The sequence below is a fragment of the Heterocephalus glaber genome, unplaced genomic scaffold (assembly GCF_053883595.1).
Source record: "Heterocephalus glaber isolate CG9 unplaced genomic scaffold, H.glaber_assembly_v1.0 deba00000122, whole genome shotgun sequence".
Taxonomy (NCBI): Eukaryota; Metazoa; Chordata; class Mammalia; order Rodentia; family Bathyergidae; genus Heterocephalus; species Heterocephalus glaber.
Window position 1 is genome coordinate 72315253 of NW_028258138.1, and position 14648 is coordinate 72329900.

The 14648-nt window shown below is 34.6% G+C and overlaps 1 protein-coding gene across 1 annotated transcript in view; it reads left to right on the forward strand.

Annotated features, from left to right (window-relative positions):
- The first annotated feature begins 6077 nt into the window (after window positions 1-6077).
- The window catches only part of Slc15a2 (solute carrier family 15 member 2), a 66529-nt gene continuing 57958 nt past the window's right edge, over window positions 6078-14648 (forward strand). Inside the window, exons 1-3 of the mRNA XM_004873587.3 lie at window positions 6078-6515; window positions 8241-8328; window positions 8934-9075. Of these exons, the coding sequence (XP_004873644.1) occupies window positions 6378-6515; window positions 8241-8328; window positions 8934-9075 (368 nt within the window). The 5' untranslated portion in view covers window positions 6078-6377. The remainder of the gene's footprint in view (window positions 6516-8240; window positions 8329-8933; window positions 9076-14648) is intronic.

Sequence of the window (14648 nt, forward strand, 5' to 3'; positions counted from 1 at the left end):
AAAGCATGCTGTTGGTATTTTGATTGGGACTGCATTGAATCTATATAACAGTTTTTGAAGTATAGCCATTTTGACATTGGTTCTGCCTATCCAGGAGCAAGGGATAGCTTTCCATTTTATGATGTACTCTTCAATCTTCTTCTTCAGAGTACTGTAGTTTTCTTTGTAGAGGTCTTTCATTTCCTTGGTTAGATTAATTCCTAGATATTTCATTTTTCTTGAAACATCTGTGAATGGTATTGTTTTCATAATTTCCTTCATCTCGTTCATTGTTGGTATACACAAATGTAACGATTTTTGTGTGTTGACCTTGTATCTTGCTACTTTGCTGACACTGGTTATTAATTTCAAGACTTTTTTGATGGAGTTTTTCCAGTCTTCTGTGTAGAGTATCATGTCATCTTCAAACAATGATAATGAGTTCTTCCTTTCCTGTATGTATCCCTTTTATTTCTTTCTCTTGCCTGATTGCTTTGGCTAGTGTTTCCAGTACTGTGTTGAAATAAGAGGTGATAGTGGACATCCTTGTCTTGTTCCTGATTTTAGGGTAAATGCTGTTAGTTTTTTCCCATTTAATATAATTCTGGCTATTTGCTTGTCATAAATAGCTTTTATCATATTTAGGTATGGTCCTTTTATACCTGTTTTCTTCAGGGTTTTTATCATGAAAGGGTGTTGGATGTTGTTAAAAGCCTTTTCTGCATCTCTTGATATGATCATGTGGTTTTTGATCTTGTTCCTTTTAAGTAATGTATTACATTTATTGATTTATGTATGTTGAACCATCTTTGCATCTCTGGGATGAAACCAACTTGATCATGATGTATCATCTTTTTGATGATGTGCTGCATTTTATTTGCTAATATCTTGTTGAGGATTTTTGCATCTATGTTCATTAAAGAGATTGGCCTATAGTTCTCTTTTTCAGTTGAGTCTTTATCCAGTTTTGGGATCAGGGTGATACTGGCTTCAATAAATGGATTTGGGAGCACTACATCCCTTTCAGTTTCTTTGAAGAGCTTGAGGAGTATTGTTGATATAACATCCTTAAAGGTTTTATAGAATTCAGCAGTGAATCCATTGGGTCCTGGGCTTTTTTAGTTGATAGATTCTTTATTACTCAGTCAATTCCATTGCTTGTTATTGGGTTGTTAAGCATATTTATGTCTTCTTGGGTTAGTTTTGGTAGTTTGTATGTGTCTAAGAATCTGTCCATTTCTTCAAAATTTGCTAATTTGTTGGAATATAATTTTTCAAAGTAGTTACTGTCTTGTGGATTTTGACAATATCTCTTGTGATTTCACCTTTTTCATTTCTAATTGCATTGATGTCTTTTCTCCCTTTTTCTCGGTGAGTGTTGCTAAAGGCTTACCTATTTTAATTATTCTTTCAATGAACCAGCTCTTTGATTCATTGATTTTCTTTTACAGTTTTTCTAGCCTCAACTTCATTAACCATATTCTGGAGGAAAGATAGATTATTCAATAAGTGGTGCTGAGAAAACTGGTTATCTGTTTGTGGAAGAATGAAACTGGAACCTTATCTCTCACTATATACTAAATTAAAATCAAAATATATCAAAGATCAAAAGATTAAAACAGAACCATTAAACCTTCTGGAAGATAAAATAGGTAAAACACTTGAAGACATTTGTGTAGGAAAGGATTTTCTAAACAGAACCTCAATCCCGCAAGAGTCAACCAATGGGATTTTATCAGACTAAAAAGCTCCTGTACAGCAAAAGAATCAATCAGCAGAATGAACAGACAACCTACACACTGAGAAATGTTTTGCCACCTACTCCTCCGAGGATTAATATCTAGAATATACAAAGAACTTAAATAAATGAAACCACGTAAAATTAAAGACCTAGTCAAGAAATGTGCTAGAGAGATGAACAGACACTTCACAGAGGAAGAAACACAAATGGCTAACAAATATATGAAAAAATGTTCAGCATCTCTGCCCATTAGAGAAATGCTAATTAAAACAACATTAAGGTTGATCTTACTCTGGAAAGAATGGCAATCATTAGCAAGTCAAGCGATAACAAATGCTGACATGGCTGTGGTGAAAAAGGCATTGTTGGTCGGAATGCCAACTAGTACAACCATTATGGAAATCAGTATGGAGATTTCCCAAATAACTGAAATTAGAAATTCCATGTGACTCAGCTATTTCCCTGCTAGGTATCTTCCCCAAACAGCTTAAGTCATCATAATACAGTGATACATGCATGCCAATGCCTATAACAGCACACTTTGTAGCAGCTAAATACTAGAAGGAGCCTGTATAACTATCAATAGACTGTTGGATAAAGAAAATGTGGTATTTGTGTATAATGGAATTTACTCTGCTATAAAGAATTACACATTTGAGACATTTGTAGGAAAATGGATGAACCTGGAAAATACAATGTTCAGTGAAATTAACCAGACACACAAGCTTAAATGCCATATAGTATCTCTCATTTGAGTGAGGCAAAGTACAAACAAAGAAAATGATAAAGGATAGATAGAGGACAGGGGATAGTTCTCTTGCATTAGGGAAGTGGTCCAAAGGAACAAGGGTGAAGAATGAAGAGGAAGGGAAGGGGAAATGAGAGGACTAAAGATGTACCATGTACAGGAACCTAATAATCCCAATTAATGTAAACATTATATACCATAACATGAGCTAAGTGGAATAATATCAACAAGTACAAAAAAAGGGACAGGGGAACCTGAGGAGAAGGAAGGAGGAAAAAGGAAGGGGAAGGGGATTAAAAAAAGAAACAAGCTGTAATATGTACATTTAACCACTTTCCAAGATGATTGTAAACTGCCTGAATTGCAAACATGTCCTAATAAAAAAGGAGAGAAAAACAGGCAAGAAAATTATTGGCAGTTTCAAAGATTACAAAAGCATATACTTTTGACTCTTGAAGTTTATCTTGCAAAGAAATTTAACTTATGTGCCATATTATTATTGTGGTATTGTTTATAATACCAAAAGACCAAACCTGAATATGCATCAATTGAAAACTAGTTAAACAATCTGTATCTCCATCCACAGAGCAGCTAACCTATTCATAGATTTACTGGCTATTTGGGTATCTTCTTTGTGACAACATTTGAACTTTTTTCCATTCACTTATCCATCTTCTTGTTACTGATTTTAGGGATTAATTTTATAGTGTAGACACATCCTTTGTACATAGTGCAAACTTTTCTCACACTTTGTAAGGATACCTTTTTGTGTGTGTGTGTGTGCATGTGTTCCTGAATGACGCCTTTCTGAATAATTGAAAGTATGAGTCTGGCTTCTGGCTCTGGATGTAGTCACAAGTCCTCACAGTAGGTTGGGTGTGTTGGGTTTTCATGTGGCTTCCCCCTTGGCCAGTGGTACACACACATCTTCTGTCTCCTTGAAACCGTCAGGACAAACTCAGTGTGTCTTATGGAGGATGAACCTAGGGCCTTGTGCATGCTAGGCAAGCATGCTACCAATCAGCTACATCCCCAAATAGGTCTTACATTGCATAGTACAAGTCTTCCACAATGGTTCTTCAAGCTTGACTTTGGTATTCTAGGAGTTTTGCATTTCTGTATGAATTTTAAAAGTCAGTGTCATTTTCTATATTCATAAACTTTCTGGATTTCTCAAACTGTAGGTTGAACTGGCAAATATCAGTGTCTTTATAACACAATCCTTCCAAATCATAAATATGATATGTCTTCATTTACTTGGATCTTCTATAATTTTCTTCAGTAGCATTTTTATAAATTTTAGTGTTGATTTCATAAACATCTTTCATTATAGTTATCCCTAGGTATTTTTTATGCTGTTAAATCTGGCATAATTTAAAAATTTCCTTTTTTATTTCTTTGTTGCTTGTATTTAAATGTATTTTTTTATATTCTGATTTTATATTCAGGGACCTTGTTAAACATATATTCTTTTAATTTCATATTTTTCACTTCTTTCTGACTACTAATATCTATAATTTTAGAGTTTCAATCTCTTTTCTACATATAACTGGAAAACTTTACTCTCTGATATCATAATCATTAGGCCACAAATATTCTTTTATCTCTGATATTTAATTAAAATATTTAGATTCTTCCACTTTTGTTTGGAAACTCTCTGAAGAGTTTATACTCATTCTTACCCAGGACATCTGTCTTTTGTCTTTTTCTTTTTCTCCTCCTGTTTATGTTCACTAGCAAAATAATAAGGTATGAAAGGTACCTTGATATAGTATGAGAAGTTCTAGACATATGTTTTGGGAGCCTACAGTTCTAGTCTTTGCTCTGTCCCCTCTGAGCTCCTCTGAAATATTCTTCAGGCTAGAATAAGAGAGACTCAAAACCGGCATTTCCCAAACTCCTGCAGTAAGAATCACTAGAAGGGCTTATTTAAAATGCAGGTTTTTAGGTCTCTAACTGAGATCTACTAAATCAGAATTTTAAAGGAAAATACATGACCCTAAATTATTCTTATCAGTGAAGTTTTCTTTTTATATGACAAGATTAAGATTCCTTCTTATCTCTGATATCATTTGACTCTATGATATCAAAATGACTCTATCATTTTATTACCATAACTAAAAGAATTTTAGATAAGCAAAGGAATGTTAGAAAATCAATGTCTATACCCTGAAGTTTGACATTTGATTTACCTATGAGCACAACTGAGTGTTGCATTGCATACATAGATTATTTCATCTGCTCTGCCAGCTCAAGTGCCAAGAGGTACAAGGCTAGCACAAGAGAAACCACTGACATAAGTATCTGTGCCTTTACTAGTTAATTTGATTAGCAACTTCTGTTTGTTTTGTATTCACAAAATAAGTCAGAAAAGAAAGTGTTTCTTCTAAGAGTAACTACAGATTAATCATTAATGCTACAGTCAGAAAAGAAGCTGGATTATTCTTGAGTAAAGTTTGGTGAAAGAGGAATTGAGTATAAGAAAAACTGAGAAAACATGGTCAAAGTCTTAGTTAAAGTTTGGGGAAGAAAAGGCTTTATGTGTTGATAAATTATTCAAAAGATAATGTAAGAATTTTGCAAGGGATAGAGTCATAGATTTTTCTCTCTTGTATTCTCAAATAAAATAATATATTCTAGTGTTGCCTATCCTCTTCGTGGTTTAGTCTTCATGGCTGTTGGCCATTCTTTTTTTTTTTTCTTGATTGACTACACATTATTTTGTTCTTCTCTTATCTCTTTGACTTAGCAAAAATAACCCAGTATAAAATGCATCTATTGTCATCATGTTTATTCTTGTTCCTCTTCTGATAGGATGAAATATGAAATTCTGGAGTCATTAAGGAGTTCATTTACTAAAAATTAAGGAAATGTTTGCAACAGTACCTAGAAAGTAACTTGTTGATAATTTTTGCTCAAATTAAAATTTGTGTTTTAAATGAAAAGATGGATTGATTTATCTTGAAGTAAAAAAAAAAAAGAAACACAAGGAATGACTTTAGCAAAAGAAAAGAGTATTTCCCAAATATACATCGCCAACACTTTTCTTGAGCCCCACCTTTTAAATATCTTATAGGATCTTTTTTTTTACTTTTTGGTACCAGGGATCAAACTCAGGACCTTGCACTTGCAAGGCAGGCTCAGTGCCACTGAACTAAAACCCGGACCCTCGTATAGGAACTTTCTAGCTGAACTTAATGATGAAGAAAACCAAAATCAACATCTTTCTTGTCTCAAATTCAGTTTTGTGATGGCTTTCCCTCTTCAAAGCATTTCAACTTCCCTAAGTTCCAATATTTCCATTTCCATAGTTTCCATACCTGAATAACAGCCAAAGTGTTTACTGATACTCATCTCTACCTTTCATATCTGCTATTTGGCCATGTGATTTTGAGTAAGTTACTTAACCTCTTGGAACATTAGTGTCTGTAAAATAGGGATAGTAATAAGAATTAGAATAAATAAATATACAGTTTATGTATATAATGTGTATGTAATTCATATATATATTAACTTTGCATAAAATAGGTGTCCAATAAATAGCAGCTATTGTCATTCTGAAATGAGTTATTTTTAGTCTGTGCTCAAGACATTGCGTGCTTAACTATCTAATACACGTTTGCAAAGTTAATTTTTCTTAAAGATACCCATTTTCTCTGGCATTGTTTCATCCTGTCTCATGACTTGTGACAGATTGTTTTCATTTCCCCATGCTTTACCTTTTACACAGTCATTCTTTTGTGTACCCGCCCTTTCTTTTCCTATACCTCCCAGCTTTGATCGGAGAAGGCAGCTCCTAAAACTGACAACCACAGGGTTAAACCTAGTTGCTGTCACCACCCCTCCTCCTCCTCCAGTCCCCCTTTTCGCTGTAAGCTGCCAACTCTCCTAACTGCCTACTGAAGCCAAATGCTTGAGGAGAAAGAGAGTAAGGAGCCAGCCATGAATCCTTTCCAGAAAAATGAGTCCAAGGAAACTCTTTTTTCACCTGTTTCCACTGAAGAGGTACCGCCTAAACCTTCCAGCCCTCCAAAGCAGTCACCTCCGGTGAGTACCCCAATTCATTTATGGTTCAGTAAATAGCCTTGTTTTTTGTCTTTCCTCCTTGGCTTCTGAAAACTTCATGCCGAGCTGTATTTGGGTATAAAAACTCTTCTCTGATGCAGTTAAAATGCACCTGAAAACCAAATCTAAACAGAAGGGTTTTTTTACTTAAACAGAAGCAGCAGGAAGAGGGAGTCAGAGTTCCTCAGTTGGGATTCAGAGCTTTGCTGTGGATTTCACTCCATATTCTGAGTTTCTCTGGGGGAAAGAAAAGCAAATTGAATGTCCAGGGAAATTTGGCAAGCATTTCTGTCTGGAGAACTGTGTGTGATTGTTCTTTCTTTACCCAGCCTTTAGTTCTCCCTGTGTACAGAACCTTCTTCTCGATACCATCAGAAGTTTTAGAATAGATCCAATCTCTGTTACTAAGTGTTCCCAGTTTTTAGTAGGAGATAGGAAAGAGAACACATAATGTTTTACATTATATACTTGTTAAAGCATTTCCAAATTTATTATTTCATTCAGTCATCCTATCAAAAATCCTACAGAGAGGTTTTAGTAATAATAGCCAATATTTAATGAATTCTTCCTATGAATTAAGAAATAATATTACTCTTATTTCCTTGTAATTGTAACAGAATTGAGATACAAGCAGGCATGGTGACATGACAGGGTCAGTATCTTAACACAGTCAGTGACAGTGTTACACAGCTAGTGACAGTATGTTAACTAAACTATACACTGTTTAACTTTCAAGCTGTGAGCTGAGAGGGTAAGAAGTCCAGTTTGTTGTGTTTTCAAGCAAGTTATTATCAGATACTAACATATATTTGTAATATCTATTTAGTTAATTATATCTCTTCTGGTCCCAAAGAATTTAAGGATGCTTACACACACACACACATTTCATAGCTTATGAAGTAAGCGGCAATATAAAGCTCATAAAATTTACATTACAATCTCAAAGACTGACATCTCCATCCTGCCTCACATTAATTGAGCTACGGTAATGAGTAGAAATTTGAATAAAATCTGACATCCTTTATATTCTCACTGATATACTGCATGAAATAACATAGTTTTTCTAATGTCCAGTAGGATTATCATGAAAATGTTACAGAATGTCTTTAGTAGAAAGGGAAGACATTAAACTTTACAAGATTTCAGAAGTGTCTGCCCATAGTCAGTGTGATTAATTAGCTTAACTTTAGGAATCTCTGTCCTCAATATTGAGTTCTGTGCCTGGCTCTAGCAGTCTCTGAAGGAGAAACCATCATATTGCCAGAATTCCTCCCAGCATGATGAACAAGGCCATGGGGGACAAGTGAGATTTTTCCCTACAGTGAAGCAGAGCAGAACACTGACATCAGAATCTAAGACTCTTAATATCAGCTCTTCATTCTGCTCCTAGCAATAAACATGATTATTCTCTCAACTAGAGCCTCAGTTTTTCATTTAGTAGTTATGGGAAGAAGAGCAGATCTTGGATCAAAAGATGCCTGAGCAGTTCTGGGTTAAATGAAGGACAAAGTAATATTCAGATTAACTTCTAAGTCAGTAATGTAAGCACTTCTGGTTTGATAATAGCTATTTCATGGAATAGAGACCATTGTTCTATATTACCTACCATGGCTATTTAAAATAAATTAAATTTTCAATTGTTGAGCAATCTAATAGTTGAAACAGGAAAATAGCTCATACTTAAACCATCGCCTTTCTCTTGCATAGAAAATCTGTGGCTCCAGCTATCCAGTGAGCATTGCCTTCATTGTGGTGAATGAATTCTGTGAACGCTTTTCCTATTATGGCATGAAAGGTAATTTTGTGTCCCAGAGTCTTTTCCACTCACGCTCACCTCATGTTTGTAGCAGCCTTGTCTCCTTAAATGTACTAGGTTCCCTTATCCACTCTTTCTGCCTTAATACCAATTGGTCTTTTGCTTTGGCTAAGACCTCCAATAAATGCCTGATGGGATTTCACTTAATAACTTATGCTGGCCAAGATCCAAAAGGCCTGATAGAAACCACAACACAACCTGTGTGAATATAAGTGGAAAAGTTATCATGTGAGTTCCATTCTTCATACCTCTTCCTCTGGTCTATGAACTATATTTTTCCTGGGGAGGAAGAGGAAAAGATATTGGACACATTATGCTGTCTTCATTATTAGCCTAGAGGAGGCTATGGGTGTACATAGACGGAAGGAGGGAATACTGTATTGTATATTCAGCATAGCCCCATTTACTCTTACACTTTTCATGAACACTGCTTCAACTACCTAGCAGTACTCCTCAGGTAACTGCACTGATGAGTATGGAAGGCCAAAACCACCTTCAAAGACTAGAGATCTAATATATTTTTCTCCATGAATCATTTTAATCCGTCTATCTTGTTTTGTCTCCTCTTTTTTTTTAAATCTCAGCTGTGCTGACCCTGTATTTCCTGTATTTCCTGCATTGGAGTGAAGACACCTCCACATCTGTATACCATGCATTCAGCAGCCTCTGTTATTTCACTCCCATCCTGGGAGCAGCTATTGCTGACTCGTGGTTGGGAAAATTCAAGTAAGGAAGATAAGAGATTACATCTTCAGAAGTTTCAAAGATTCACTGTACAGAAGGTTATCATTTCTAATCTCTTGCCCCTAAGCAAGAACTTGCTTAGGTCATATATAACAGATAAGAGTCTCTAACACTGATAGGACAAAAAGTCTAATTCTCTCTAATATCAGTTTTTCCGATGTTGTCACATCCTTTTCAGTAAAGAGGGCTTTTTTTTTTCTTAAATGTAATTTTATTCTTCCATTCATTAAGGTCAAATATTGTTTTGATCTCTGTGAGGGTTGAGATTGCTACCCATTAGTAAATTAGACACTAAAATAGCTACTTGATACGTTCTCCATTCTCACCTCTGGGCTGAATCATTCTAACTCCTTTTGTATCTTTTTATTGTCACTGGATGGGGTTCAAAGCTGTCCCCCAGTGAAGAAATGGGGACCACAACTCACCCCACCCATGGGGTACGTTGAAGGCTTGCTGATATACATCATAGAAAAGAATTACAAGACATATCAGTGAGAGGCATTTAAAGGTTTATGAGGCAAAATCAAGATGTATACACTGAGGCATTGGGGAAAGGTGCATTATGGTCTGGGGCTGGATTTGTGTTTTGGGGGGTGGAAATCTGTGTAATTTTTTAAGATTTAATAATTTAGTAGTGAGTAGACTAGGAAGGAAAAAAATTATAAGCATTTTTGTTTAAAAGTATAATTTTAACATTATGATTTTCCTTGTCTCCTTTTTGACCTATCTTTATTTTTTCTCTCCTATCTCATTATGAGATCCCCCTTTCAGCTCCTCTACCATCTGCATCTCTTCTTAGCCTCTTTCTATAGGTTCCCTCTTAAGATTCTAATAAATATTTTTATAATTTAAAATAATGGTACATTCAGTTCAGTATATTTTAAATCCCTGAAAATAGCAACAAGAGACACATTATGGTCTAATGTTACAGTTGTCCTTGCTAACCTAATGCTCATAGGCTAGAGATAGATTTTGGATATTCATTTCCTAGTGATTGTCTGTGGGCTTTTCATCCATAGATTTGCTTGAATTAGTATCTTTCAGGGTAGATTCTAATGAAAACCTGATTACACAGGATATAATGAATTATACAAGAAATAAAGCTTTCATGATCAAAGAAAGTTTGGAAAAATGCTAGACTGAATAAACCTAAAAATGTAACTTAATTCATAATTAATTCTTAACTTAAAGCCTTTAACAAACTAATATGCACTGTAAAACCTCCAAGAGAAGGTTTTTATATGTAGTGTTTCCCAAACAAGTTTGGCCATGGAATATCTTTTCATAGCATTTTGTGGACCTAGTGTTCCAAATAATTCTTACTATAAACACATGTTTATATTCATTGTCAAAAATGTTTAATCAGCACCTTAGATATAGGTACCAATATAGGTATAATACAAAACACAATTTCTTGACTTGAGAGAGGAATAGTGGGAGGTGGTCTGTGTTCTACATTTGTAATCAATGTCATATTTACCAAGATCATCCAGATAGGGATTGGCACTATGTACAGAATAAAAAGGATTGACTATGATGTATTTATTTAGTTATAGAGTGAAGACTCACATAGATGACATGCACTTTTATTTTATTTTATTTTTTTGTTTGTTTTTTTGGTCCCGGGGATTGAACTCGGGTTCTTGCGCTTGCTCAGCAGGCAGCGAAACCACTGAGCTAAATCCCCAGCCCTGCACTTTTATTTTTAAAGTAACTTCTTTTTAAAGGTTCAATGTAATGCAAGTAGATATTAATAAAGGAAATGTTTTTTAAAAAATAATCTTCTTACTTCTATGAAAAAATAAAGCAAAATTTCATAACAAATTAATTAAAGAATAACATTAGTTAATACACTCTGTGCCATAATCTTAAAAGAATGGCCAAAATGTTAGAGTACAAGTCATAGATGAAAAAGACTCTTACAAAAAAGAAACAAATAGATAACAGCACAAAGTTGTTGTTTTTTTTTTGGTACAGGGGTCAAACTTGGTACCTTGCACTTGCAAGGCAGGCAGTGGAACCACTGAGCTAAATCTCCAGCCCCCAAATTTTCTTTTCTTTCTTTCTTTTTTTTTTTCAAAGGTCACCAAAACAATTTTTATTTCCAGTGTTTAATTGGGTATGCACACAGGCGTGACATAGGTTTGGATTCATTAAGTTCTCATGCAGAATTACATTCTTTTCATAAAGAAGCCAGTTCCATCACGGGTCCACTGTCTACACACCTATGTTACAGCATTTATATCAAATCTGGTATCTGAAGAAAAGATGCACATATAATATGTTCATTTAAGTTATGTATTTTACAGAAAGATTAAAAATCAAGTCACACAAAACTCAAAAACTGTATTAAAACTTTGAATATAAAACTCAGATCCACTTGGAATGACTAAAGAATGGAAGTTCTGTATCTACCTGTGTTAAAACTGGTAAATGTAATGAAATTTGTTACAGAAAAAATGCATTCAATTATTCAATGTGAGTTATCTAATTTTAACAATATGGCACCCTAAAAACCAAATGTACTTTCATGAGGCACTTTTGTTAGTGATGAAACCAAAAGAACAGATTTGCTGCACACTAATGCCTGCGCTTTTCTTCAGTAAGTTGGGGCATATACTATGCAGTAAGTTGCAACAGAGACTTTGCTTATTAGTATACAACTATCCAATATACTGTTAAATATATGTATGTCTTCTTCTGGTTGTAGTAATGCACTGTAAAGCTATTTCACAGTGCAAGATGATGAAACGAGCCCAAATGAAGGCTGCATAATAACAATTCTGGTACAAGACAATATTTACAGAGTTACCGGAATGTGTAACAGTGGCTTTGTGTCTGTCAGGTGGACGTGCCCCAGGTTAGCGACAGGGACGAAGCTAGGCCTGACTGCCAGGGGCTTTAGACCATTCGTGAGGAGGGGAAAAACTTTCTTTTCAATGAACTAAGAGGATGTAGTGGTATAAATAAAACAAATTAGCATATATATTGAAATAGTCTTGAAACCATGGAATATATAATTTGGGGAATTATTAGAACTTCTCCCTGCTTCCTATTTTTCTATCTTCTTTTTTATGTTTTCTTTAACATTTAATAAAAACTATGTAAAATAGATTTTTACTGTATTTTACATAAGGTAGCCACTACAGAGATTTACATAGATTAGAAGGAAGGTAGATGGTTAAGGTGGGCCCAGTCCTGTGGGATATTTTCTCAGAGCTTGAAAGTCAGAGTTCAGTTGGGGAAAAGATGTAAGTGGATATTAGTGGATGTTAGATATAAGTGGATGTTAAAGCTAAAAGGCAGGCCTTTTGGTAGATAACCAGGGTTATTTGGTTATCTACCTAAAATAACTTCTTTAAGATTAAAGAAGCACAATTTCAAGAATTGCTAAACAATAGCTTCCTGCTATTTCAGAGAAAATTTAACAACTACATGTGCCCTCAATTTAGTTCTTCTTGAAGTACTTTTATATTTTTAAAAATTATTTTTATTGAAGTATAACTTATCTAAAGTACACAAATGCAGCTTGATTAATTTTTACGTAAGTATCACCATTACTTAGATCATTCTGGCTAGGATCTCTGTATGGTCAATATTTCCTTCTCTTATGTTTGAATTCTCCCTCAGACTCAAAGTCTGTTCCTGTACCTTGAAACAGGTACAAATATCTAATAGCTTTAAATAAACAAAACCTTTCTTGACCTTTCTTTTTTCTTTCTTCTTTCTCTTATTACTATTACTCCAGAATTTTTTTAAAAAATTACCTCTATGTGTTGCTTTCTCATTCTTTATTATCACTTCTTATAGTAAAGCAACACAAAGCAATAGAATTCAATTAAATTTAATTTAATCTGATCAAATTTAATTTAATAAATGTTTATTGCACACCTTCTATTTGCCACAGAACCTTGGGGGATAAGGAGATGAATTACACATACTACCTATACTCATTTTTTCAAGTTCAAATAGTCTTAATACAGAGCAGACTGTGGACAATAAGAGATAGTATAAACCATCATTTTTCTTGTTGATATTATTCTAAGACCACTGATAATGATCTTTTTTTAATAAATTCCATTGACCTTTTCTAAATTCTTATTAATTTGAACTTGTTTTATCATTTCAATCTGTTCATCACTCCTATCTTCCTAAAGTTTCTTGACCTCCAACATTGTGTTTTCTTGTTCTCTTTCTTTTAAATTTCTAGGCTGTTCTTTATCTGGATCCTCTTTTGCTTCTTGCTTGTTTCTCTCCTCAGTGTATGCATTTCTCCCAAGGTGTAACTTTCACCCTCTACTCTTTCTTCAGACCGTTTCTTAGCAAATCTGGTGGTATCTATATTAGCTACATGGAGACAGCTACTCAAACTCTGTTAGAGCCTTGCATTGAAAGTCCAGTATGCATTCCAGCTGCAATAGACATTCACTTTGGCAGTTCTTTCTCCTTGCCTCTGTCCATCCCACATCCAATCAATAATCAAATTCTACTAATTCTATCTCTCCAATATCTCTTACTATATCCCTATTGAACACCAGATCCAATTGCCAGTAATTGCCACCAGCAGATTTTAGTCTGCCTGCAAAATGGGAAATGCCAAGGGACACCAAAAATGTTTTCACTACTTCTTATATCTTTTTCCTATCATTAAATCTATACACTACTGCCAAATTAGTCTTTTTCTAAAACAAATACGTTATCACATTACTACTCAGCTCAAAATTCTGGTGAGTAACCATTGTCTACTAGTCTCACTCCAACTTACCTTTCTGGGTTTATTGTCATACTTGCTCCCTTTCAGGAATGGCTGCTAGAAAAAAAATTGAACACTAATGCTTGCCTAATGATAGTCAAAGGTATCTCTTCTCTTTTTTTTGCACTTTATTAAATTCGTTTATTGGTACATTGTAGGTATACAACACAATTACATTTCTCATTGGGAATTGTACCTTTACATAATGCATCTTGGTTCTTATTTTGTCCCCATTCCTAGCCCTCCCTTCACCCCCTCTATCCTTCCCTATTTACAAAGACTTTATTTCCATTTTTTCCATTTCTCAGCATTTTTCCTTTCCCTTCTTTCCTTTCCCCTGACCCTCCCACTACCCCTACCCCTTTGGACCTTTTCTTCCTATTTTGCATTATTGATTATTCATTCTAATCATTGGTACATTTTAGGTATACAATATAATGACATTCATCATTGGAAATTTGCAGCTTTACATAGTCTCTCTTGGTTCTTATTTTTCACCCTTGCCCAGCCCTCCCTTCAACCCCTCCATTCTTCCCTATTTACAAAGATTTTGTTCCTATTTTTCCATTTTCTCATATTAATCCCATTCCCTTCTATCCTTTCCCCTAGCCCTCCCACTTCCTTCCCCTTTGCCCCTTTTCTTCCTATTTTACATTACCTATTATAGATTTTAGTCCTTATTTACACTTTCAGTTTCTCACACCAGAGAAACTATTCGGTATTTATACATGTGTGTGCTATTTATTTCACTTAAGAGTATCACCTCAATGTGCATCCACTTAGCTATAAATGTCTCTAATTT